At 39.4% G+C, this 26,965-nt stretch overlaps 1 protein-coding gene across 1 annotated transcript in view; it reads right to left on the bottom strand.

Moving 5' to 3' along the window:
• CTTNBP2 (cortactin binding protein 2) overlaps window positions 1-21,429 on the bottom strand; it is an 87,438-nt gene extending 66,009 nt beyond the window's left edge. Inside the window, 2 exon segments of the mRNA XM_065652414.1 lie at window positions 9,417-9,524; window positions 21,285-21,429. Coding sequence (XP_065508486.1) covers window positions 9,417-9,524; window positions 21,285-21,353 — 177 coding nt within the window. The 5' untranslated portion in view covers window positions 21,354-21,429.
• Window positions 21,430-26,965: the final 5,536 nt, after the last annotated feature.

The following is a 26,965-nucleotide window of genomic DNA, read 5'->3' as shown; positions in this document are numbered from 1 at the left end:
GTTTCTTGAATTGTTTGGCAATAAAGTAGGGTGTAAAAACATGTCAAGTAATTTTATAAAAATAAATTTAGCTGACAATGTAAACTGGAAAAAATACAATACATAAACTGTTATCAAGATAGGAAAAAAAATGAATTGAACATTCTTTACAGTTGCCTCCAACACTTCTTCAATTAGGTGAACAAACAGCATGCTGCATTACTTTAAAATTTCAAATAAGCCACAGATAAAGAAATAATTCCAAACTAAGCACTGAAAAATCATTTCATCTATTAACATGACATTTATTCACATTTCATAGTTTCCTTGCAGTCAATTTTAAATAGCTTGCAGTAGTGAAATAATACTTTTTGACAGCCATGTCCAGAAATTACAAAAACTAATATTAAGATAGTAAAGGTTTAATCATAACCAGAATCATAGGACAGGTAAAGACAAACTATATTTAAGAGCAGAGAAAATGCATATACAACCATAATTAAAGTGTAAGTCAATAAATCAGAACTAGTGATTAGATGAGCAACGACACAAACCGCAGACCATTGCCTCCCAAAAATTTAGTGAAGATTAAATTTTTGCAAAGAAATTGCAACATGCAAAAACGATGCAAACAAGGCATTATCTGACTTCTATTTCATGGTTCACTTCTGCCACCAAGGCCAACAACTGCCACCACACTGTCTACAACAATAACCTTCTGTTACATACAGTTTAACACCTTCTGCTCCTCCTCCTACCTAATCACCACTTTTTCAAAGACACCTGCTACAAAACAGGCTGTCTTCCTGGCTGCCAGAAACCTCTGAAGCCGCCTTCTGTGTGCTCTTAGCTCCATTCTTTGGTACAAAAGCACCATGGGATTCATATGTAAAGGAGAAGTTCCGATTTGCATTTTAACTTCACAGCTTAGCAGAATTACTGCAGGTAAGGGTCTTCATAATTTATAGGTGGTCTAACTTCCTTTGACAGATTACACTTAATACACATGTAATTTCTCTACCTATCAGTCAATTTGAGAACAACTAAACTACATGGATTCATTCCCTTTTTCTTGATAGCTCCCAGATTTCTTGCCCTCTCACCTTGAAGTTCATTCTAGAAGTACTAAGTCTTACAGTACAATTCTTGTTGACTTTGTGCAGTAGTTTGGGATAAAAACTTTTTCCAACTATGGTATTGGTAATAATTCTATTTTAATGTGTACCTTTGAGAGTACAGGCAAAAGTAAGTATCACCCCATCACAAGATGCAGAAGACAATAACTAACATTAAAAGGACATGAAAACTCTAATTTTCTTAACTAAATTCTCAACCTGCAGTAGGCAAAGGTCTGCCTTGGCCAAGCAAAGGAAGCTCTTTTGCTATTATAGACAGAACTCACTGGGAAACAGACAGGTCAATTTAGGCAAGTATAGTTTGCAAGTATCTACAGCTCTTCTACCAAATATTTTACTTAATATTTATCTGAGTCGTCTTTTTTTTTTTTTTTTTTTTTCTCCCAAGGAACAGCTAATTCATTACTGAAAATGCAGAGCCAAGCATGAATTACTCCACATTTGGCATAGTTATTCCAGTATCACTCTTGGTTAACCACCAAAAACCTAATGTTGTTACGTAGTATACTGTCATGATAAAGTATGATACACTCAGGGTTTTCTTTTTTTGTAATAAATATTGTTTGATCTTCACATACACTTAAAGAATTGCAAAAGTGGTACAGAAATATGTACACATAACAGTTATCAGTTATCACCAAAATAGTTCATATTTTCAATGAGATTAAAATAAAATTATATTGTTCAGTGCTTAATCACTGTCGGCCAAAATTGAAAGACAGGTTTACTAATAAAAGCCTTCTACAATGCACAGCTCAAGACTTGAAATCAAAGTAGCTTGAGCAGAAAATGCATTCTGCCCTTTGGGGAGAAAGAAACTCCAGAAGAACATTTTAGAATGACCCATCTGGCAACTTCACAAGCAAAGTCCATCTGTCTTAAATTCAAGAATTATTACAATGGTAGAAAGCATTGGGGAAACTCTGGTTTTAGAAGGTGAACATGGGGGACAAAGTTATTTTTTACATTGAGACCAAATCAACTGACATTTCCTACTATATTGACACGAACAACCCTGGAAAAGGGCATTTATAGGTATACAGTGATTATGTCAACATCAGCAGGTAGTGCAACACAACAGGAACAAGTTTGTAGACCAACACAATTGGTGCTGTTCAGTTTACACAGTCTCAGAGTGGTCTGCAAGGCGAGTCACAGCCAAGTTCGGTGGGGACAATGGGAAGAGTATCTTCTAAAGTATGCTCTTGGTCTACATGCAAGGGTAGATTCACCCAAGTACTTCATTCACACACACATGTATAAATATATATCGACATGTAAATATGGCCTTCACCATAATGAACCCAAACATCTTACAAGCCACCCATTTCACAAGAATTTTCTAATAGAATGTTAGTACAAAGAAACATTTTTTCATTGTTCTAAAATACAATACTTTGCAAAACAATGTTCAGTTTAATTATATACGCTTTTAGAAAAAAAATGGAGCAGTGTTTTGAAGTAACATTGGATCATACCATTATAGCCTTTGAAACTGAAGTCTTTTCATTGCAGCTACTTATTTAAGAAATTTCTGAAATAATCCAGTAATTTCAAGACAAATTATCCTTCTAAAAAGAAAACTTTTTTCTAAGAATTCCTTTAAACTACTGAATTTCTCATGGAATTGAATACTGATGTCCTAATCGTTCTAAAATGATTCACAGGAGAGCTGAAACCTGAAAACTGGCATTTAACATACTATGCATTATTATTTTAAAGAAACATTGTGTATTCTACACATTAATCACTACACTTTCTAAAACCTGTTTATCCTTATTTTAAAATAATATTCTCTTTTTAAATTGGAAGCTTTTTAAGGGAAAGCTAATAGAACAGGTTATTAAACTTGAATGTGGCTACGAGGTGTTATGACATGATGCATTAACTTCTGTCTTTTGACCTACCTATTTCATTATATTAATATCCACACCTACATTACAAAATTCTACTGCTGTTCTTCAAGAACTCACATGCCTTGCTAGAGGAAGTCAGAAATTGGCTTATATGGATTTTCTACTCGGACATAATACAGAAAGTATGATTCATTTCCAGCTCTATTGATTAGCCTGCAGACCTATCAAAATGCTTACATTCAGGAAGATAAACCGTATTTACAATTCTGGCGGAACTAACTCCCACGGCAGAGATGTTTTTTGTCTCATCTTTTTATAAACTTAGATAGTTTAACTTAAATTCTACGAGCAGCTAAATTAATGAAGTCTGATTTTCCCTAAATCCGCATTTTACAGTTCAGTAGCTAATGGATTCAACTAGCACAAACATACATGGAAGACAAGCTTTCCTTCCTTACAAAGTTATGGTAAAAACTAAATACAGTAAGGCTTTACAACTCTGAAGAAACACCTACAAGTAAATTCACCTTGCAGTTCTCATACTGTCCGCCTGATCCAGTCATCCCAGACACAGAGTCTGTTGATTTGGAGCTTGCTTGAGCTCAAAGAAAAGACATCGATCCACAGAAACGTCATTGATATTGTAGTCAATTTTAATTAAACAAAAATGTATCCATTGTTGGCATTGACAATTCTTTTAGCCTTTTTTAATTTCACTGGCGATTTTCCCCAACAATCCAAATAAGTTGTTCTAAATCTATTTAGTATGGTACATTTAAAGGATCTAGTATGACAAGAATTTGCTTTTTTTTTGTTCACACTAATTAATGCATACCATAGAAGCAAGAAAAATATAAATTTTCATTTTACCATTCACCATCTAATGAAATTTACATAGGCAAGTGAAATGATTAAAAAATAAAAATCCCAACTGAGTTGAGCTTTAAAATTTTAGATGAAAAATAACCTACTCACGATTTAACTTTATGAGAGAATCATCACTAAAAGCAGCATTTAGCATGTGTAATTCCATGCTTGGCAGATAACACTAGCACTTCAATTCATCACATGAGGATCAATGCACTTTAAAAAATCCTCTAGATAGCAGGCAGTTACAGAAACCTCTTTATGGCTGGAGAAAAAAACAACCAAAAAACCCCAACAACAACAAATGCATGCTGTATTTGAGGTCACAGTTGTGGGAGGCCAGACCTGTGCTTTGATTATGTGGCCACATCACCTCCACATTAGGAACATATTATCCCCTTATTACAGGCAGGCAGTTTATTTGGATAATTGGGACAGATGGAAGCAGCATCCATAGCTAAGGCTCCCTCCTTTTAAAACTATTTGCATTCCCAATAGCAACTGAACAACATGTTATTTCTCATTAATTAAATGACTTTAATGATTTAAATGTTAATCTGATTTTAATTCTGGTGCAACTCTGATCATGGAGCTACTAAAATAAAGTACAGATTCAAAAATAATTGTCTTAAGTCATTTGGTGTAGTAGTTATACAAAATCAGTGTGCTAATGAGAAAGATTTATATAAAGATCACCTCCTTTGAGGCGAATCCTGACGCTGTTCTCCTCAGCAAATTAACTGTTCACTTGGAGAATAAATCTGGAAATCTGACCCGAAGCACACAAAGGTCTGCTATTCCAAGGCCATAGGTCCTCACAGAGCTGAACCTGTCCAGCAACTTAAATTGCTCTGGTTGATAATTACTGCAACTATTTAAAGTCTGAATTTCTCCAACTTCCAAATTCCAGACTGCCAGTGTTCCCTGAAACAGAAAGCTTTCAACTAGAGATTAATTCAGCAAAATACTGTGAGTTCTGCATTGTACAAATCAGAGTATACTATAAGAAATTTATACATGCTAAGGGCGAAAAAGCCCTCAGCCTTCTCTGTTTATATCAAAGCACCAAACTATAATACTACATACACAGCAATAGCAGGAGACATTGGCCCAGCCAGACAAAATTTCAATCGCTGAAGCAGGAAGCAACAGCTCTCTTTTAGAAGCAGGAATGCTATCTGTCCTTATGTATCTGCAGTTGCGCATGTTATAAAGGAAAAACAATGAATTCTAAAAACATGGGAGGATACAGATATCATCTGCATATTTTAATGAATACAGCTTGGATTTGAAGTTTAATTTTGTTTCAAAACCAGACTTCAATGTATCAAAACTTTATGTAAAATACAATCGATACCCTACCATACCTTATGCACAAAGATGTAATAAGGAGTGAATTATTCTGTGTGACACCTTGGGTTCAGTTGTCTCTAATTTATCATGTGGCATAAATTCAACTACCTTAGCAAAAAAAAAAAAACTCCCACAATGTTATTAACTTTACTAACTAAACATCTTCCTTGCCCCTCTCCACCTTCACTCCCCAGGATGACTAGTTCCTTTAACAACATTTCTTCCCATAATCCCAAACTATTGGCCTTTCTCCCTTTTACTTTTTTTTATTTACACAGAATAGACATGCTGCACTGGAACAATACCCAGTAGACAGACTTAAAATTTCCTAGTTCAATCTTTTCAAAGCAGATTAAGAAGCTCTGAAGACTTTCTTTTTTATTCTCATTGGACTGCACATTTTTGAAACTAAGCTTTAAACAGGCAGAAAAAGTTATTCAAAATCTTAAAAGTGCTAAATGAGGAGATGGCTACTAGTACCAAGAGAAATTAAACTGAAAGTCATAAAATACAAATATATTTTGTGATACAATTAATACATTGTAAATGAACAGCCAGAAGATAAGCATCTGAATACAATTCTGAAACCCCAGGGCATTGTCTCCCTGTTAGAAAGCAATATTACAACAATACTAACTGATACAGGGTATCGTTTTGGAGTTTAATTTCTTTCACTGGCACCTCACACTGTGCATAATTTTACAGCTATTTTCCAAATAAGAGAACAAAAAAGAGAAATCACGAAAACTCAACTAATTCAAAAGATTATTATTTTAGATTTCTATGAGCAGTAGAGTTTGCTCCATATATCAGACAGAGGTTCAGTCCACACAAACAAAGAGGTGGGAAGTGTTTTCTACTCAATCCATCAGAATCCACACAGGCAAATAATACATATATATATATACGTGTATATATATGTACGTGTATATATACATATACAAACACTATAAATATGGTATAGGAACAAACAAACAAAAACAGTAAGACAAGTTCCATCTCTTATCCAGAAATACTGCTTCTGCTCCCTAGTTCTTACCCCTTAACTCTGTGTCAGAAATCTGTGTTCCATTCCACCAGGGAATACTGGGGATAAGTTGTGGATTGTGACAACTTGACATGTATACCAAGAGGAAAAAAAACCACACACATTTAGCACTGCGAGAACCATGATTCTGCAAGAGTCAGCCTGAAAAGAAATCCTACCTATGTATGTAAAAAAACCACACCTACCTTCAACATAACTGGCTTTATAGGCAAAGAAAAAACATCAGATCTGTCTCAGATCTTCAGCAAAGTGCATAATGTGACTTCACACAAAATTAGTGAAGTGGGAAACAAAAGTCAATGTAAGAATTTATACAATGGGACAAGGACAGACTAACAGAGATGCATCAAACAGGTCCTGTTAAAATGAGAAACTTCATGCTAGGTGCAGATTAAGAGTAGTACCATGCAAGTCAGTCTTTAGTTAGATTCAGTATTATCAGTTCTTTCGTGATCAGTCAAGACTGATTCACTTTAATGCCAGAACTTTCCAGGAGAGGTACTTCCAATAGAAACATAAATACTATTTATTGCACAAAATTTGAAAATGTTCAGCGAAACCCTGCAACATGCATATGGATAAGGGCACACACATTTAGGAATGATGTAGTTAAACCGAGTATAGCAAAAAATCTGAGATGACAACCACAAGAATGAAGTTACTTTGTAAGAGAAGATTAAAAGATCCACTTCTGTAGCATTAGAAAAAAGAACAAGAACGTGTAAAACTGCTTAATAAATGTATATACCACAGTGACTGAAAACTGACAGGAAGATCGCTTAAGAGAAAAAGACAACACACAAATTATCTGGTATAGGGCTTGAAGTTATTAGGCTTTGACCAATCAGAGAAATCAGACTTTGAAACAGCCATGCAGTACTAGTAGGATTAAAAAACAAACAAAAAACCTCCTCAAACACACAATCACACACAAACTTTCCTACTTTTGAAACAGAACTTGATCGGCTTTTGAAATAATAATATAAGAAGTCTTTTCCCTTACATGAAAACCATTTCCTTCTTTCTTTAAGGATACACAAAGTATGTACACCAATTTGTTGAAACAAATCAAAGTACCAAATTTGACACAATTCCAATGGAATTCTTTTGTTATTCATTTTTTAAAAAGACCTATCTTTGGCTATCTAGTAGCTTATTTTGTGCACTGCTTGGAGGCTCCAGCTACTAATACTGCTGACTTGTGGCTTCCCAATTAAGAAGCCAGAAGACCTGAAAGTATCATATTCTAAGATATCAGGCTACAGTTCTTCAGCAGGTATAACTTCCAAGTTTTCCAATACTGGTACAGCTAACCAGGCAAGCTGCCTGGAAGATTTGAGTTCCACGTAGATTTTGTTTAGAGGATTTTACTACAAAAAACAGGAAATAGAAATTGAGATGCGGGAGAACAAAAAACCACACACACAACAAACAAACAAACAAAACAAAAACCCCAAACACCAAACCAACCAACCAAAAAACCAAACAAAAACCACAACCACACACATACACAAAACAAACAAAAAGTTTTCAACATTTATATACCTTAGCAGAAATCGAGTTGTGTTTTATATTGATCTATATCAGTCATCAAAAGACACTGTGTACATACTACCCATTTCAGCAGGTGCATGGAAATCTGATGTAGATTTTTTCTCTCCTGGGACTGCACTATCCTGAAAGTTTAATGTTTACTATAATTTAATTTATACTGCATTCTTCTTTTTTTCCTCATTCAATTTCAATACATCCATTATTTGGTATGTACTGTAGTAGTAGCATGTTCATGAATATGTATTGGAGAAAATTGTCTCAGTATTCTATTTGCATTCCTCCAAAGTTAGAAGAGTCAAAAAAAGAGATTCTGAATGTGGTGTGCACATTTTTCACCTTTAACAAAACCTTAACTGGCAGTCAGTGAAAATAAAAAGTCCTAGTCCAGGAAAATGAGATACGAAATTGTAAGACAGCTAGATGAAAAGGCAGTACATTTCAACATATGCATATACCTGAAGGCCAGACACTAAATGACTTCAAAGTTCCGTAATCCCTGAGAAACATATTGCTTCCAGTGTCTTATTGTCATTACAAAATGAAAATTGTATGTAATAAGAGGGGTTTATACCTATAAAGTCTTTAGTTATTAATGCTGGTATATCAATGGCAGCTACTTTAAAGCTCCGTTTGCATCAAGTGATCTGAATCCGTCACAAAACAAATTAGAATTGAATAAAAATGCATTTACAATTGTTACTGTGACATTACAAGTAGAGAATGTTTCCACACCGCTTGATAATTATTATACATTCTACTAAAAACTAGTATTAGATATATTTTATTACATTGAGCTTTTGCTTTAAGATACCTTAAAGGGCACAATTTGCCTCTATCCAACTACAAAGATATAAATATTTTCAAACCATATAAGGCTGTTTTCCCTCCCAAACCTGCAGTTTGGTAGTTCTGTCAAATTTTATTCTGTTCCAGATGAATTTTAAAGTCATTACAGTCACCCAAAATTATCATCTTTCGGCTAAAATACAGTTTTGTTTGTACATTTCCAGTCAACCTTCTAAGTTGCCTTTCAGACTGCAACATTCTGAAGCAGGAAATCAACCATCACAAGTGTTTAGCACAACAAAAGTCTAATCAAGTACTTGTGAGTGCTGTTAGGAGCATATACCCTGTATTTCACCTTTTATTAAAAAACGAAACAAAAAACCCCACACCACAAAAACAAAAAGCTGCCTCAAAAGTTCTTCTCTAAGTGGACATGACCATCCAATTTTGTCCTTCCTTCCATCTCACAGAAAATGAATGCATTGAATAGACTAGATGCACAAACATCTAGACCGTTAGAACAAATGACAAATGGACGGAATTTTCCTTTGAAGTTATTCCTCCCTTTCACAAATAACAGACTCTATAATATAAAAGAATGTAAAGAGGAAGTCATTTTGCAGTTTTCACACTTAGTTCTCTGAAATTTTTGTTGGTATTTTATATCAAAATTAAATAGAATTAGTGAGTGGCAACAGCTAAACAAGAACATATTTTGCAATTACTGAGATTTAGTTAACTTAAAACTTAAAAAAAATCACAGTTTACTCTTCCACTAATAATATTCTATGCACAGCATAAAGGAAAAAAGCAAACCACAACAACCCAGTAACTTACCCGCAAAGCTTCAATTACCAGGTCTCGTGCTTCTAGTTCTCCTTCCATTATACTCAAAAGCATCCGCAATTCTGGCTTGCTCAAGTTATCCACATCAAACTCTCTTTTCTGTAAGAAACAAAACACTGATGAACATACTAACTAACTGAAATAGCATAGATCTAAAACATAGATGTATCAGCATCCTAATTATGGGCTTCTCAAAACATCTGTAACTGTCAAAACCTGAGATGGCTTTATTTGTCATATATAAAGTCAAAATTAATAGCAAATAGTCTGATTCTTTTCATTTATGGTGAAGCAATTAAAAGCCCACCAGTATGGTACTTTTGCAAGGAATTGATCCTGCAAAGTCTTGTGAATGATAAGGGCGAAATGCTAAAGAAACTAACTTTGCGACTAATGCTTCCCATATGCAGTTTCTCAGTGAAACAATTCAGCAGACTTGAAATAGCACATCAGGGATGAAGGCAAGTGAGGGTGAAAAAACCTAGAACGCAGCCAACCTAATCCAGTGTAACTTGTGCCTCACTTGCAAACAACTACTAAGTCATCAAGTATACTGGGCTGAACGTGAATTTTTGAAGCACAAGTTGTGAAAAGATGTGAAATCTTATCTGTATGCTTTATTCACAGTCCCATTTGTTTGGCTGGAGAGTGCAGTCCAGGTTTAACAGGCACTGACAAACACCAGTTCATAGCAGCAATATCTTCTCACTCCACAGTTACCACTCCTAGCAAGACAGTAGAAAGAGTTATACTGAAGAATAAGATCATGCATAAACACTGTCTGCTGGGAATATCAGTATGGCTTCTGTGAAACCAAATCCACCTCACAAACAGCTACAGTTCTGTAACAATGGCAATAGACACATGGGTAAAGGGGTCCACTGGATGCTAACATATTTAGATTTTCAAGAAGTTTTGGACAAGGTTCTATACCAAATATTATTACAGAAACTCCTATCCAACAGTATTGGATGAAAAGACACTTCATGGATAGGAAGCCAACGTTACAGGTAACAATCACTTTTCAATATGGAGACAGGTAAGCAGAGTGGCACCTCTGGGACCAGCTTTATTCAACCTATTCATTTACAATAACCTGTAAAAAGGATAGAGAATTGGCAGGGACATCCATGTCATGTGGGAGCTGGCACGTAACTCCTCACTCTCAAGGTTAACATCCTCATTTTGCTACTATATTAAAGCCTGGTAAACCCACAACTCAAGTACTGCACAAAGTTCTCATCTAAAGGTGAATTGGCCAATGAAGAGAGAAGGAGTAACTAGCATATAAGGAAAGCCTACGAGGCTGGAAGTCTTTGTTTTGGAGGTGAGACAGGGGTGATGTTATTAATATTTACAAAATCACAAAGACTGTAGATGTTTAGTGAAATTAGAAGGGGATCATTTTAAAGGAGAGAAAACAATATTTATTCCATGTGCCAGATTCAGCTGATCAGCTTAATTTCCAATACGCTATTCACTGCAAGGGAAATAGTACCGTCCTTGCTATGGGGTAGATGTGTCTTCTAGCAAAGCCCCGAGATGTGGACACTCAGCTATCTTCAGTATGAAGTAATCAGTTGCCAAATTAGCTGAACAGTGTATCTGGATATACTGTCTATTTTCCCTGAAGGACATTAAAAAAAAAAATCTAAGAGTTCAGCTACCCAAGAGCTTAACTTATCACAGGCAAACCCAATAAAAATTAAAGCAAGTACCATTTCTGCTTTCTCAAGGCAAGAGGAAAACAAAACAGTTGCTCTTCCCTCAGGCTAGAAGGCCATAGATCAAAACTACCCAAAAGCTGTAACAGTATTAGATCTACTCTGCGTTCCACTTTCATTTTGTAATCAAAACACACAGAGGTGCACAAATGGCTAGTGAGAACTGTGTGCAAGAACTTCAGCTGTTTGCATTCAATGTACATTGGATTGAGCTTCTTCATGTATGTGAAGAACACAGATCAACAAGAGGAACAATGACTTCTATTAAATGTAACTGTTTCAGGGACAGGGCCACCCACTCTACCCAATATTTCTCGACTGAACAATAGTTATCCTTTAATTTTGCTGCCTGGGTCACTTGTTCCTCTAATCCAAAAGATACCTCTAACTCTCCATGCCAATGGATCACGAAAAACTGGTTTCTCTGAAGGCTTCTTCCCAACATATGCTACAGCAGGCTCTCACAGTGCTCCTTATAGCTCTATACAGTGCTCACCACTCTATGGACATGTATAAAGTGAAAAGTTACTACACATACACAGTTCCTCATGTAATTTAGTGTCAGTAAACTAGATTTTACCTTATAGCCTGCAGCAGATTTCACTCTCAGCATTTCTAACTACCAAATTTAATTCAGTCAGATAGCAGGATCCACCCTCCTCCTTCTATGAACCACTTCATAACGTTTAATAGCTCAAAGACAGCAATTTATTCATATAGTTTCCTTTATAATAGAGAAAAACCATCTCCCTTTTTCAGATGGGAAACTGATGCAGAGAGATTTTATTTCCAAACAACATCGAAAGCAAGTAGTATGAAAGAGAACATTCAGTCTCAATTCAGTGGTTTAACCATTACATTATCTTCCCTTCCTAAAATATACTTGCCTCCTTTGACAAAAAGGCACCCAAGGTTTCTGATAGACAAGAACAAAGTTAAGAGGGGCATCCACAAAAGTACAGTGCAAGAAATATGATCCTACTCTTTTCTCCAAGTCAGTAAATTAAGCTTGTCAGGAGGTATAACACAAGGCAGCTCTTTGCCAAAAGACTGACTGTACATCACAGGTGAAACTTTTCATTTCTGTTGTTTTCATAAATGAAAACACTCTTACATTCTTAACAAACCGGAGGCATTCTTCAACAGATGTGATGCAATTATAAGCTTTTTTAACTAAGAATCTGATCAAGCAATTAAAGTAAACTTTGATCAAGTACACATCCTGAACTAGAATACATGAAAAGACAGCAATAATGAGCAATTAAAAGTGCTCTGATAATTTAGATATAAACAAACACACAAAAAAGTTAATAGACATACCATCAAGATACACAGGTTAGCTTTTAATATTTTTTCATTTTAAAAACTTTAAATAAGAACTAGCAAAACAACTTCATATATGAACAGTTCTAGCATATCAGCCTAAAACCCCTCTTATCCAAGCACCCTGTCTGCAAAAGCTGCCAATAACAGATGCCTTGCAATCAGTACCAGAGCAGGACAAGCACATAATGATACTTCCCAGAAATACTCTCCCAACCTCCAGTAATTTTCAGCTTACCTACTTTCTGCTCCAGAAATGGTGATTTTGCATGCAGTAGCCCTTGGCTGACATACCTGTTGTGAATCTGCCCTGCTGCTTTTTGAATCTCTGTAATTTTAGCATCCAAAACATTCCACAGCACAGTTACACATTTTTTGAAGAACCATGACCTTTGCTGTCAGTCTGCCATTAAAAACTTTTGTTTGATGCCTTCTGATTTATTAAACACAGAAAACATAATCTATTATTTCCCACACTCTCCATGCTACACACTCTAGCAGATAAGTCTTCACATACATACGAAGAACAAACAAAACTCCTCAAAACTGAAGTCCAAAATCAACCAGAAAATACACACAAACAGGAAAAAAAAGTGAAATAAAGAATTTAGGAGCTTTTAATGATGAAAGAGAAAAGTAGTGAGCTTTTGGGCCAAATTACCTGCACCCATTTACAGAAGAGTTATTTTAGTGTACCAGAAAATGGTATCGATCAGATGCGCATCATTATTTTACCATTAAATAAAAATGAGCAATCATTTTTCAAGTCTTGTCCATTAATAATATTATGCCCGCCGAAGCTTTCTTATCAGAATTTTATCTGATACATTTCAAAACTGGAATGACCACTTTTTTCCAGTACTTTAAAGACATCTTAGATTTCTTCACTATAGATAAGCAACTTTAAATCCCCTCGCATGGGGTAAGAGTGTGCATGGCTGCTGCTGACAGTTACCACATCTTTTTCACATGCACATCTCTGAAACAGCACTTAGGGAACTACAATGTAGCTTACCCTAACTGAACCAAAACACTTAAAGATTTAATATATTCTCAAACATAGTTTTAAAAATATTTTAAAGATTTGGGTAGATAAAGCACATGATGAAATAAAACTAACCTTTCTTTTAAACACTTGCCTACCATCTTTTGGGGACCAAGATGTCAGTCATGGCAGGTTTGCCTGAAGTTCTTATTCAGCTGTTTGCCTGAATCATAGAGAAAACTGATGTTTAGCTCTAGAAATGCAATCTTCCTAACATCTTCCAATGGAGCAATAAGTCTTAGATCTCCAAAAAATAAAGACTATATTACAAGCTCGTGGCTTACGTGTCATCTGGGGTTTAGCTACAATACCTCTGGTAGAGTGCCAAGCTGTAACAGTTTAACCAACAATTTAACAACTATGTAACTGAGCCATCCATTATATTGGTTTTATAACAGAGATAGATGAATATGTTGCCCGAGGGTGAAATTTGGCAGACACAACCAAAACACGGGTATTTTTTTTTTCCTCTACCTCTTTTGGATTTTAAAATGCCTGATTTATTTGATTTATAAGAATAAAGTACCTGAAGAAGAGTACAACTGCAGTCCTCTATGTCTCTAAAACTCCACATTCTATTTTTCAGATCAGTTCTATAAGGGGTGTGTGTTGCCTGGCAGCAAGTACACTGACAATACAGCAAACAGCTAATTAGCTAAAACTCATTCAACTACCTGTGTATGCATCACAAAAAGAGTACAGGCAAAATGATAACCTGCATTTCTAAAGATTAAAAGAAGGTCTACCACGAACCAAAAAGGCGACAAAAGCATCTCTTCTGAACATGAGAAGGACGACCTAGGACAGCAGTGATCGAACCGGAGCTCCACCTTCCCACCTCTATCATCTTCAGAAAAACAGAAAGAGGATGAAACGGGAAGGTCACCAAGAGGCACAGGAACAGAAAGGACTCTTTCCCACATACATGGCTATTTAGAACAGAGATGGTAAAACTCTTTAGGGTTAAATTCACCCCACCACACAAAAAAGAAAAATCTTGCAAGGGACTGGCAGTGCCAATAGTTTGGTTTTGCTGACCTAGCCCTGTTGATAGTACTGGCAACGTCAGGATCTGAGGGTTGTTCATTGTGCTACCACAGAAGCTGTTACAAACTCTGCTGCCTTCAGCAGAAATCTGAATAGGTAAGGTATGAAAGCCACAGCTTTGTACTTTCCCTAAGCAGAACAGAGGATAAAAACAAGTTAGCTGTGGGTTAATCACAAATGACCATGGAAAACAAGCTCCTTCCTGCTCAGAAAGTAGCTATGCAGCCTTTTAAAAGATGGAGCTGGGTAATAACCAGGACTTGGGAAAGAAACCTGTGGAGAATAATTGAGGGCTGAAGTGGAAAGGCAGAGGGAGAGAAATATAAAAATGCACAGGAAAAAACATAGGGAAAAGCTGTCAAAAAAAAAAAAAAAAAGGTCCTTTCAGGATGGAAGTGAAAGGTACACATCTACATTTGTTACATATTTTATACTGGGTTCCATTAAATACACACAAGAATCCTCTTGAGGATTCACAAAGCAGACTTCAAAGATGAGGCTCTAAAAGTAGGTTTGCTGTTACTTATTAGGCTTTAAAAAGTTAACTTTTAATATCATGATGGCCTCACATCTGTCAGACCCATGAAACAACCGCTCCAGGGAAAGACAACCTTGATTCATATATTTTACAACATCAAGTGTGTCACCCAGGTACAACTCATCTGACCAAGTGTAAAGACCTGTTTTGACTAATTCTGTTTAGTTGCCTACACAGAAGTATCTAGTGCAATTGAAATGTCCAGGGGATCAGTGATATCTTCTTGGGACAGGCAGATATGACACAGGTCTTAGGAGAATCATCCATGCCATCTGGACTGGTGGCAGAAAGCCAGCTGGGATACCCTAGAGTATCACATATGGACCACTAAAAGAAGCCCTCAAGGTAGGACTCAGACACTTGAAGGTAGGTGTGAGCTATGTAAGCTAGGTACCGAATATCCCTTTATTTTCCATAGAGGACTGATCAGCCTAATCAAAACAGCCAAAAAAGCTCTTCAGCTGATCAGCCACCAGAACTATTTGCTCATGGCTCCATTGACTATATTGGTCAGATTTCCACTGACTGTAATAGAATATGAAACACCGTGCATACATGTAGACACCTAAATTTAAGTATCTTGAACCCCATCCATACTTCCAGGAGTTAGCTGCCTTTCACTTCATTCAAAAACAGAGAAGCTCACAAACCTGTTTCTAAAACAGGTTATTCCTTCTAAACACTTACTTAACTCCACCAACTATAAAAGGAAGTTTCAAGACCTAGCTCAACATAAACATGGGTATGCGGTCAGATGAATCCTAACCCTTTTCTAATAAAGAAAACTCTGCAAACAGAGAGAGTATTAAAAGAAGTGGTTATAATAGCCACACAGTATTCATGAATACTTCAGGGAAAACCACAATTTATTGCTTTGGCTGTGGAAGGTTTGTTCTTTAGTCTGAAACTAGAGTAAGAGCCTGTGACCCCATGCTTCTCCAGAAATTTTCCAACACAAAAATACATGTCCATTTCCCACTCCATCCAAGATGAACTTAAGATGATGTGATCTATAAGAATATTCTTGGCAACAGAAACAAATATGAAGGCAGAGAAATATCTTTCAAAGGAAAAGCGATGATGTGGAACTTGCTCCTCAACTAAGCCTGAGTTTCTTGCTGAAGAGAATAACATCTGATGTTAACATCCAGGACTCAGAAAACTTCATACAATCATATCTGAGGGATAATGAGGAGACTGTACATACATTTAATTATACTCATCCATTAGCTCAATGACTTGTATTGGATTGTTCACCAAATGAAGCTACCTGCTTATTCTGCCCTCCTCTTCCTCAAGTACAGCTCCCTTCCTTTCTGGGTTTTTCAAAGGTCTTCTTTAAAAGGTATGGGGGAGGTTTTGTTATTGTTGGGTTTTTTTGGGCTTGAGCAAACCGCAAAACTTTTAACAGCTTTAACATTAATCATAAATATACCTCAAAAATGGGAAATTTATTTTGGAAACAAACAAACAAAAAAACCTCAGCCCCCGACCCCTCCAAAATTAGTAAGACACTGACCTTTACACATACCCAGATATTGTCATAGCTGTTAAAACATGTTTGCAATCTATTAACAGCCACAAATGTACTTAGTCTTTTTTTATTCCAGTGCAAGTTAGGTAACCTAGTCTTTTTTAAAGGATGTAGGCCCACAAGCCTTCAATAACCATGTTTAAACACTTACTTAAATTTAACAGGTAATTTCTATTCAGAAAGTTACTTTCAGAAAAGTCACTTCTAAGGCAAATGGTATATGATTAGATCCAGATACAGGTACACATTCTTGAAGCTACCTCTCACGTCTTCCAGAAATTTACACCTTACTTTGTGGTACAATAGAGCCAAAAAGCAATGCCCAAGAAGGCTTTAATTCACATACCATACAGGTAGTATTTCTTCCCTAAGCCTACTTGACGCCTTCCTGGTTACATATTCAAGGATCACACAGGTATTGTAAATCAACTGCTCCCTTTCTTGGGTAGGAGTGGGTGCAGAGGCCGACCTCACGCTGTTGTCTTCCTGAGTTCTTTCCTTCCTGTCCCCATTTCCATCTCTATTCCTACCTTGCCACATCCTAGGTCAAAGCAATGCTTACGCAAATGAAGTTAAAGTGATTGGGAAAACAACAGGACATATTGCATCCTACAGGTTTGCACCTCCGTGCCACCTTCGCACATCTGGCTCACAGCACTGCCCCTCTGCACTTCACCTCTAATGACAGTGTGACAAGTCGACATTTGGAAGAGAAAGGAACATATACAAAGTGGACTACATTCAAGGGCTTTGTTTTCTCATCCCCCAGGACCTTCACAACAAGAGAAGAGAGGCAGTGCTACAGGTTGTGAGGTAGAAGGCACAGAAAAGGCAATGCTGCAGTTTGGAGTAGGAGAGGCAGGAAGGAGGTTTGAAGTATAACACTGCAAGATGGATCAAGACCAATCTGTCATCACAGAGGAGCAGCAGGACTAAGCCAGAGAGAACTGGGCTGTCTCTGCATCTCATCTACATGTTGGAACACAACAGCATCACGCATTTGACTAGATGAAAACAACTTCTCTGAACAATAATGCTACACTGAGAACTTGGATTCAGATGAGGACAGTGGTAGTTAATCAGAGTTCTTTTGCCAGTGAGCATTTTCCAGGGTAGAGTCCCTATTAAGAGGTATAGTCTTTGCTTTTTAAGGGTTATGGTCTCATTTTCTGCTACTTGCAATGTTTTTCAGATAAGAATCTTTCCAACTGATCTAAATCAGCCTGTATAATTGATCTGATCAAAGTATTATTTAGCATTTCATTTAGCATTGACCACAATGGCTGTTCTACTACAAGCATTCTTGCAGATTGATAGATAGGGAACATCTCAAGCTAAGTTTAAAATCCTACACTATATCACCACAAAACGTCATGGAATTTCTCTCCATTTTTCAGTTCTTTTAAATATTGACAGTTTTTTCTGTAGTGCATCTTTTTGTACTGTTACTTGACCCACAGCAACCCAGACTGATCCTTTTGGGTATGCACACACATTATTCTCAATGAAATTTTGACCGATGATGACAGCAGCGAAATCTCTATTCACTTTAGAAGAGTCAAGATTTTCCTCTACCAATATCCTCTATATATACAGCTTTACAGACAGCAGAAGGTACTGTCTATCAGAGAAAAATAACATTTATGCTTTTGAGCACTGGTCAAGCCAAATCAAACCCAGAAATTCTACTGAATAACTTTAACGAACTTTGTGTTTGATATAATAGGTTTTTATAGGCTTTGTTAAAGGTACACTGGAGCTGTAACATGTAACAAGCCAGCCCTCTATGCACAGCAGGCTGATATTCAATGTCTCAACAAAAAGACTGTCAAACTGGATTATTTCTTGCTATTATATAATCATTATTGGTAGACATCATGCAGATGAAAGCCATTCAAAGGCATTTTAAAATACACACACAGGTTTTCTCTCAATTCTAGTCCAAATTGCACCAATACAATTTCATTTGCTTCAGTGCAATCAAGCTGTGCAGGTATGAAAAAGGATCTGAACCACTCCCCTGCCATTTTTCCTTGTCGACCTTAGCATGACAAAAATACCAGTATTTTGTGGGAAAGAAGTGGTGGGCTTACCAAATGCTGTTCTCCACCCAAGGAAACTCAGAATGACAAGATTATCAGCTTTGTTCCTAAATGTAACACACTATAGAACAGTCTAGGCTTTTTTCTGTCAAATTCCCTGGTGAACGTGAAAAAAGGAGGGAGCGGAACACTTTTAATCCTTTTCTACAGTGCTTCTAAAACTAGTAAAAAAAGTATTTTTTTCCCAGTGATGTTACTGATAGCATACTAAGATGCAATAACAGTACTTGGTATCAGAAAAACCCTACTGTTCCACCCTATGTTATACATCTCCTGCTTACACCATAAAATTTACACAGTAACATATTACTATTGCAAATGCTGTTCTTACAGTTTTTTACTGCACTATTTGTGCAATCAGGATTCTGAGAACTGAAAAAAAAAGAAAAGAAAAAACGTAAAACCATACTGAAAACAATATTTTTTATAAGTTGAAGTCTAGTGTGACTTACAAGACAGTCACCTGGACGCTTACTGTCATCCTAAAAGTAAGCAAGATGATCCAATTCATAATTCTGTATCTTGAGTTTAAAGAGAGAAAATAAGCTGTTCTTATTAACCCTTCAAAAGGAATATTGCAGTATTGTATACTTTTTTAAAAAATATTTTAATTGCACAGAGTTCTTTTTACTTTCCTGCACGAGAGACAAAATGAAATCAACAATACAATATTTATACTGGCAAGGAAACAAAGATGAAAAGGAATACTAAATATTTAATCACAGAAGGCAAATTAAAAATAAAAATTAAAAAGATATTTTGTTATTGCTTAAATATAGCTAGTTTGTTTGTTTGTTTTAGAGAGTAACACACAGGTTACCTCCTAGCACCTCTTCAGTTAAAAAAAAAAAAAAATTTAAAAGCAGTGTGCAGTATAGAGCTGTCGCTCCTGCCTTCCACAAGGAGAATATAAATTGCGTGAGTGGCTTTCAGAGCACTACCCAACAGGTCAATATTGGAGTGTTAGTTGATTACAAGCTACTCGTTTGGGCTTTTAAAACTGAAACTTATAGCAGTAATAATATGAGTATACTAAAGAATTTAGTATAAATATTTTTACTCAAAACTGGAGGTTTAAAGTATTTAATAGTCTGCTTTTATGAATTCTTACCTTACTATTCATTTATGCCACAGTTACGCCACTGTTTTAAAAGACAGTGATGTTACAAATATTCAGTATGTAAGGTTTACTTTCTTAAAGTAAAACTCAATTTCCACAACATTGCAGAAGTTAAAACACACAAGGAAGACTGATCGCACAGTTGGAACAGGGTTTCAGGTAAGAATTAGTGCCTGTTTGAAAAAAAAAAAAAACAACCAAAAAAACCCAGCAAAACAATAAAATGATAATAAAAAATGCCAGCAATAACTTCAATTTCACAGAAACCAGTGTCCCCTTCCTTCGAGGGTCATCACCTTCAGAAACCCTCCCAAGCAAACCGTGCGCCTCAGCGCTTTTACTGCCCCGAACTTTGCATGTGGCAGCGAGGCCGAGCACTCAGAGCTGGACCTGGGACCTGACAAGGGCTGTCACCCAGCCCACTAAGGCGGGCTGGGGAGCCCCCGGCGCTCCGCGGGCAGGTTTGACCACCGGGTCTGGGATGCGAGGGGGAGCTGCCGGGCCGAGAGGGCTCTGCCCCGCAGGGCTGAGGAGCCGGGGCCCACCAGACGAGCAGGCCCGCCCGAGGGGGCGAAGCTCGGCTCTCCCGGCGCGGGGTCGGGCCGGTGAGAGGAGCCCAGCGCTCGCCAAGGGGAGCGCAGCCTCCACCCGACACCGTTTTAACCGCGCCCTGCACCTCCCCAGGCGCCTCACAAACGCCGGGGAGGGGGGTTCTGCTCGGGTTTGGGGGGATATTTTAAGCGGGGAGTCAGACCCTGCCCCGCTGCCGAGAGGCCCGGGCAGCGGAGACATCTCCACACCCCAGCGCTCGGGGCGGGAGGGGCAAGGACGCTGTCCCGGCGTCGAAAACGCCACACGGGAGGGAGGGAGGAGGGAGAAATCAAGCGCCTGGCGGGCCAAGCGAAGGGTTAAAGATCAACGTTCCCCCCACCCTCGCCCTGGTCTGACAGCTCCCAACGCCGCGGCCGCTGTCACCGCCTCAGCCCGCCCGGAGAGACGGGGCGCAGCCGCCCGCGCTGTGGCGAGCGGCGGGAAAGCGGCGGGTGGGTGCGAGAGAGGCGAGAGCGGGGAGCGGAGCCCCCTCTCCGTGCCCCCTCACGGGAGCCCCACGCCGAGCCCGCGCCGGAGCAGCGGGAAGGAACAATGAGGGGGGGGACCCGCCGACCCCGTGGAGGGGAAGAGGGAGGTCGGCAGGGAGGGAGACCCCGCGCCCCTCTCTGTTCTCCCCCGGGGCGGGACGGGGCTCGGCTGCGGGACCCGCCGCAGCCGAGCCCCGTCCCGCCCCGGGGGAGAAGGAGGGCGGAGGGACAGAGCGGGGGAGGCAGGTCTCTAAGCGCCGCTTCGTCCCATCCCCACACGGAGCCCTCCTCGCCGCGGCTGGGTCGAACCCCCCTCTCCTCTCCTCTCCTCTCGCCGAGCCGGTTACCGCTGCCGTGGCCGCCGAGTCCTCCCGTTCGCCAGCGCCCGGCTCGCCGCTCGCGCCCTCCGTCGCCATCTTCCCGCTGTAACGGCTCCGGCGCGGAGAGCGGCGCGGAGCCGAGTGGCAGCAGCTGCCGCCGCCAGGCGCTTAACCCCCTCCCCGCCGGCAAAAAGCCCACCGGTGAGCGGGGGCGCTTAACCCCTGCGGCGCGACGCAGGCGGGGCTGCCGAAGCCGAGCCGCCCCCTTCGCCGGCCGAGGCGAGCGACTCCCGCCGGCGGGCGCTCGGGTTTCCCCACCCACCCCCTCCTCGTCCGCCATAGGGCGGCCCCGAACCAGGCGGGGGAGGGGGACCGGGACCGGGACCGGGACCGGCACCGGGACCGGGACCCGGACCCGGACCCGGACCCCGCCGCGGGCTGCTGGGGCGCAATGGTGGCCGAGGGGAAAGCACCACTCGCCTTCCTTCCCTCTGCCGCGGCTTGGGAGCAGGAGAATTGAAGGGATGGTTACGGATGGGGTGGGGAAAAAAAAATAAAAAAAAAGGGCTTTTACAGTGGGCTTGGCTCACCTGCCCGGTGAGATCCTTAAACCAGCTGAAGCCTTTGAGGCAAGGACATCTCTGTGCCTTTTTCTTTCTGGGGGTGCTGGCAGAGGGAGTCACCTCTCCTCGTCCCCTGTGGAGGGGCTGAGGGAGGACGTTTCTGCCGCCAGCCCGTGCTTAGTGACTTGTTTTCAAGACAGGGTGACTTCAGAGCCTGTGTGAGCATGGACCTTCATCCAGGCCCGTGGAGTCAGGCCCAGCGCTTCAGGGCTGCTCAGCCCTGGAGCACCCCCTGGCCTGGGGCTGCCCTTTGCCTTGCGAGGCCAGTACGGAAGCTGAAACCTATTCTAACTCCTCCAGAGGAAGGTTCGGGCTGCTGAGCTGAACCTGCAACTACACAGGCTAAATGATACATTCCCCTCCAAGATCACCCCTCCAGCTGTGGTGCACTGTCTGTCTCCAGCGGCTGTTCCTCAAGGTCTTGCCCCACTGCTTTACCCCTGCAGTGGGAACCCAGCTGGTGGGCTCTACACTGAAACCAAATCTGAATGTACCCTCCTCTGGAGCCAGCTTGCATCCATCATTAGCTGAATTTGCCTCACTGTGTATTCTGCAGCCACACACAACTTCCACCAACAGCAGGCTTCTCTGAGCCTCGCCAGCCTCCTCCTTTCGTAGTGCTGCTTCAGGTCCGGGCTCATGCTGAACTCCCTTGGCACCACAGTGAGACAGAAATGGGCCAGTGACTTCCCTTGATCAAAGACACCAAGTGTTCTTCTAAGCGTGGTGTACCTAAGGATGTAAGTAAAAACGTGCATTAACTTCTCCCCCTGTACTTCACCAGAAGGAGAACTAACAAGTGATTAGTAGAACAAGCCCCAACTGTAACTGTACACTGAACAGAATGAGCAGCAGGCAGTGTATAGGATCCATTACAGGGCACATAAAATCCAGTCAAACAGATCCTTTCTGGGTTTAGGGACGGTTTTTCCTTAAAAATCATCCAGCTCTCCTCCTACTCAAGCTTTACACTTTCAATAACTATAGTGGCTGCTCGCATCCCTTCCTCCGCCAAAGCTGAGAAACTCCATTGATGACACAGAGCCTAAACTAACTTTTTTTCTCAGTTCCCAGAATCCTAATACCATTTAGTTGGTTTTAGGATATATAAGGATATTACCTTACTGACAGCAAAGTACCATACATTACTCATAATTATTGCATAAATTTTAAAGAATATGTGGTGCTTCACCACTGAGAAACTCAATGAAAAGTCATTTGTTTCCTACGGACTTTGTCATAATTACTTCTCTCCAAAATGGTTTTAAACACCGAAGTTTATAAACTGGTTTGAGAATATATTTTCTCTCATCGATTCCTGTCTACCATTATCATTGCCAGTATTTTCCTTTTGTGTTAGAATCATCTACCAGCCATCACAGTTACTTATATGTCTTTCTAACTGAATCAGTAAAAAGCATTCATACAAGACACTGTGTAAGTACTGTTTTAACTCCAACTGCATCACAACAGTGATGTAGCAAAGTCTGCACCATTTATCTCTTGCTCTGCTGGGGTCATAAACTCTGGTTTAGCTGATATTTTATCAATTACCAAGTGTACGTTTATCAAAATAACAATGAATATTAGATTAGTCATAGCTTTCCATCTCAGACTTGAGAGCTGATCTCTCTTTCTTCATCTGAAGATAAATTTAGAGTGATTACTGAGAGAGATGGGGGTGCTCATATCTCAGCCAGAAAAAATTTAATAGGATAGATGGAACAGCAACACTTCATCTAAAAACCCACCCCCAGACAACTAATATCCAGCACATCATACAAACATTGGACACAGTTTGACCTGCTGTTGTGGTCAAAAAGGTGACAGGCATGCTTTTGAAGGAGGAATGATCTATATTTCTTCCTTATGCCCTGAAATGAATTGTCACAAGATTTTGAAAATATTATTGATTTTTGTAATTGTATGAGCCTATACTGCATGTTTGTGTTTCTTCACTCTAATAACAGCAACAAGGCTTAGTGGTGGCATGAAAGCACTAAAATCCATATTAGATATTACCGATTGCTACTGGGAGTAGATTCTCATGCTGAATAGCAATCATCGATGCATCGTCAGTGATGGTGGTAAGGCCCAAATATATTTGAGGTTTTGCTGCATGAAGAACGCCCTTGGACTTGGCATCATCTTCAAAGTAGGAAATGTTTTTTCCTTGATAGCACTGCATCACTGGACAAGGTCTTACTTATTCTCTGGTTGCTCTGTTTATGCTCCTGACATACTCTCTCAGAACTGGCTTTCAAACCCCTCAGTAATATAACATCTGCACACAAAATAAATGAGTTCAGAGAGAGGGACAGCATGACTTTGTGACTGTTCCTATAGTGCACTGTCATTGCTATGCCTACCTTGTACAGGGCAAAACACCTCTTCAACCTGTGGCTAAGCCAGAGCCCTTCTAAGAGAAGAAATTGCCTGTGTTTTTACAGATGATTTTATCACTACTGTAAGGCAGAGGAGTCGCTTTTCTCAGAGGAAGGTGCTCACTGTTTTACTACTAGCACGTAGCTGGTAAACAATGCAATTAACTCTTTTTCTTCTGTTCCAGTTTTATTTGGCTTGAATGACACAATGGAAAGGCCCAGCCTGGAAGCAGGCCTTACAACCAAGCTTTAAATGTATTTCTTTCCTATGACTGGAGAGCTGGCACGCCACGATGGTGGAATGTCCACACCTTACAGGCTTCAGCTGCTGGACTGAACGGTGCTCATTCCCTCCATTAGTACAACTGCTGTGATAGAAAATGCATACCTTGGCTTTACATTGTCAGGGAAGCAAACTGCTATGTATCTAAATCATACAGTGTTTCAAGGCTTTACCACCTTGCTGCTAACCATTTGTATGAAACAAAAAAATGTAAAATGGTATTTTATTCACCCTTTTCTAAAAAATAAGCTGGTGTCTGCATCTAAAGCAAGCAGGAGACACTGAAGTCCCAAGATAAATTTTTACAGAATATTGGGTATCTGAGAAAAAGTAATCAATCTTTGTATCATTGCAATCTTTTCAAAGGTCACCTCATTGCTACTTAAGGCATTTCTGCCATTACCCTCATCTAGGACTCATCAAGCCAAGCCAAACAACATAATTCAAATACTGCACTGATTACCTCTTTGGGGAACTTTGGACTTGGAAACCTATAAACAATACTCTGATAATTGAACCATTAGCTCGGGTTTTGTGAAGAAAGAATTGCTTTCTCTGGAAGATGGCACACCACTGTGTGGGTGAAATTCAATAGAAAAGGAATCAATATTCTAGAAGGCATGTTGGCTGTTTCTGAGGATGTTAAACTCATATAAAAAAGAAAGGTGAAAAGGAAATAAAAATCAAAGCGTTGAGAACAAAACAAGACCTCCAGTAGGCATCACCAGAAGAGATGCTTTAATTGGCTATGCACAAGGAGCATAGCTAATAAATAAAAAGAGTTGGAATTGTTGATTTATGAGCATAAATTCAACAGTGCTGCATGTTACTATAAGCCAGTGATGTGATTCACATGACTGGAATGTTGAAAACTGTCTATAATCTGCTTAAAAATGCACAAGTGGACAGAAAGAAGTGAAAATATTATAAAAATAGTGTGTACTGCATGTCAACATCACTGACATCTCAGGAAAGGTTATTTGAATGTTCATGACTTGTGTTTTAATGTTTGAAACATAAAATGAAGTATTAGATAGCACCAACTGTAAACTTCGCATCATACTAAAGAACAAAATTACAGGATCCTGAAGCATCCTTTGCATAGAGAAAACTGCTATCATTGAAGCTTCACTCCGAATGACATAATTCTGCCAATACCGTAACATCCTGGAAACATCTAAAAATTACAGGTGACAGATCAAAAAGTTAACCTTGAGCAAAAGGAGTCTGAATGAGACCTCATTTTAACACATAAAGATGAAAAGCTAGGTCCAACTGGAATCTAAAATTTGAGTGTTTGCTGTACCTAACTTTTAGAAATCTGAGCCCAGAATGGAATCCAGAAACTAAAAGTGGTACAGTCTATGAATTCGAAATGTTTATTTCAGAGAAGTCTTGCAGTCTGTGTTATGCAAAAAGGAAAGATCACACACCAATCTCCCTGGAGTTGAAATCCATAAGTCTGTGCTGTAATGTCTGAAAAAGTTGGATATTTGTTTGTTTTGCAAAGAAAGGTAGAGGGCAGTTAAAATGATCACACTGAAAATGTATGAAAATGTTCTGAAAAGCTAAAAGCTCTGTCTTATTTCTCACTTTCACTCATCTTCACATGGGTATAGTAAGGAATGGGAAATAGATCCACACAAGATTGCTAACTGAAGCAATAAAGGTGCAGGAATCAAGAATTCTCAGAAACAGCTTCCATGAGCAGGCATGATGACTAATGTACTTTTACAGGCATCAACACTTCCAAGCAAAAAAACACTTTTTTTTTGGACATAGGAGAAATGCATTCTGCTGTGATCATACTGGCTGTAGTGGCAGGAGGCAGGGGAATTCATGCTGCAACTGCCAGACGTGGAAGAGTTTGTTCCTTCACTGGCAGGAGTTATGCAGTGATCTGCAGTGCTGGGAAGTACACTACCTCATTTTGGAATTTAACTCTTAACCCACAAATCAGCACACCATGAAATTAATTTTTTCAGTGATTGTTAAATCACTTTATTGCAGAATGTCTTTTCCTTTTTTTTTTTCTTTTCCTGAGAAAGAATCCATTGATTGGTATCCCCACTGTTTTGGTATTTCTCCCTTTTCTGTATGCAAATGGTTAATTTTGAAATTTTCTTATGCTGCTGACATCCTATGAACAAAATTGGATCACTAAATGCCCCCCTGTAGGGATGAAGCTGTACCACTGCCAAAATAGACTGCTGTATCTTAGAAGAAACTCGGCTGGAATTGAAATGATAGTGCCCGCAGTGGAAGCTGCCCTCTCTGCCAAAGCTCAGCTCTTGCTCTGAGAGCTCACCGTGCGAGTGCAGCGCTGTGTGCAGGCACTCAGCGCATGAAACAGCTTCAGGAGGACCTTTACTCTGTAATTGTAGAAATAAAAGCTGAAGGGAGGTTAATCAATTCATT

This window comes from Caloenas nicobarica, chromosome 1 (assembly GCF_036013445.1).
Source record: "Caloenas nicobarica isolate bCalNic1 chromosome 1, bCalNic1.hap1, whole genome shotgun sequence".
NCBI classification, from domain to species: domain Eukaryota; kingdom Metazoa; phylum Chordata; class Aves; order Columbiformes; family Columbidae; genus Caloenas; species Caloenas nicobarica.
The sequence above is the reverse complement of the archived record's forward strand: the minus strand, read 5'-3'. Positions and strand labels throughout refer to the sequence as shown.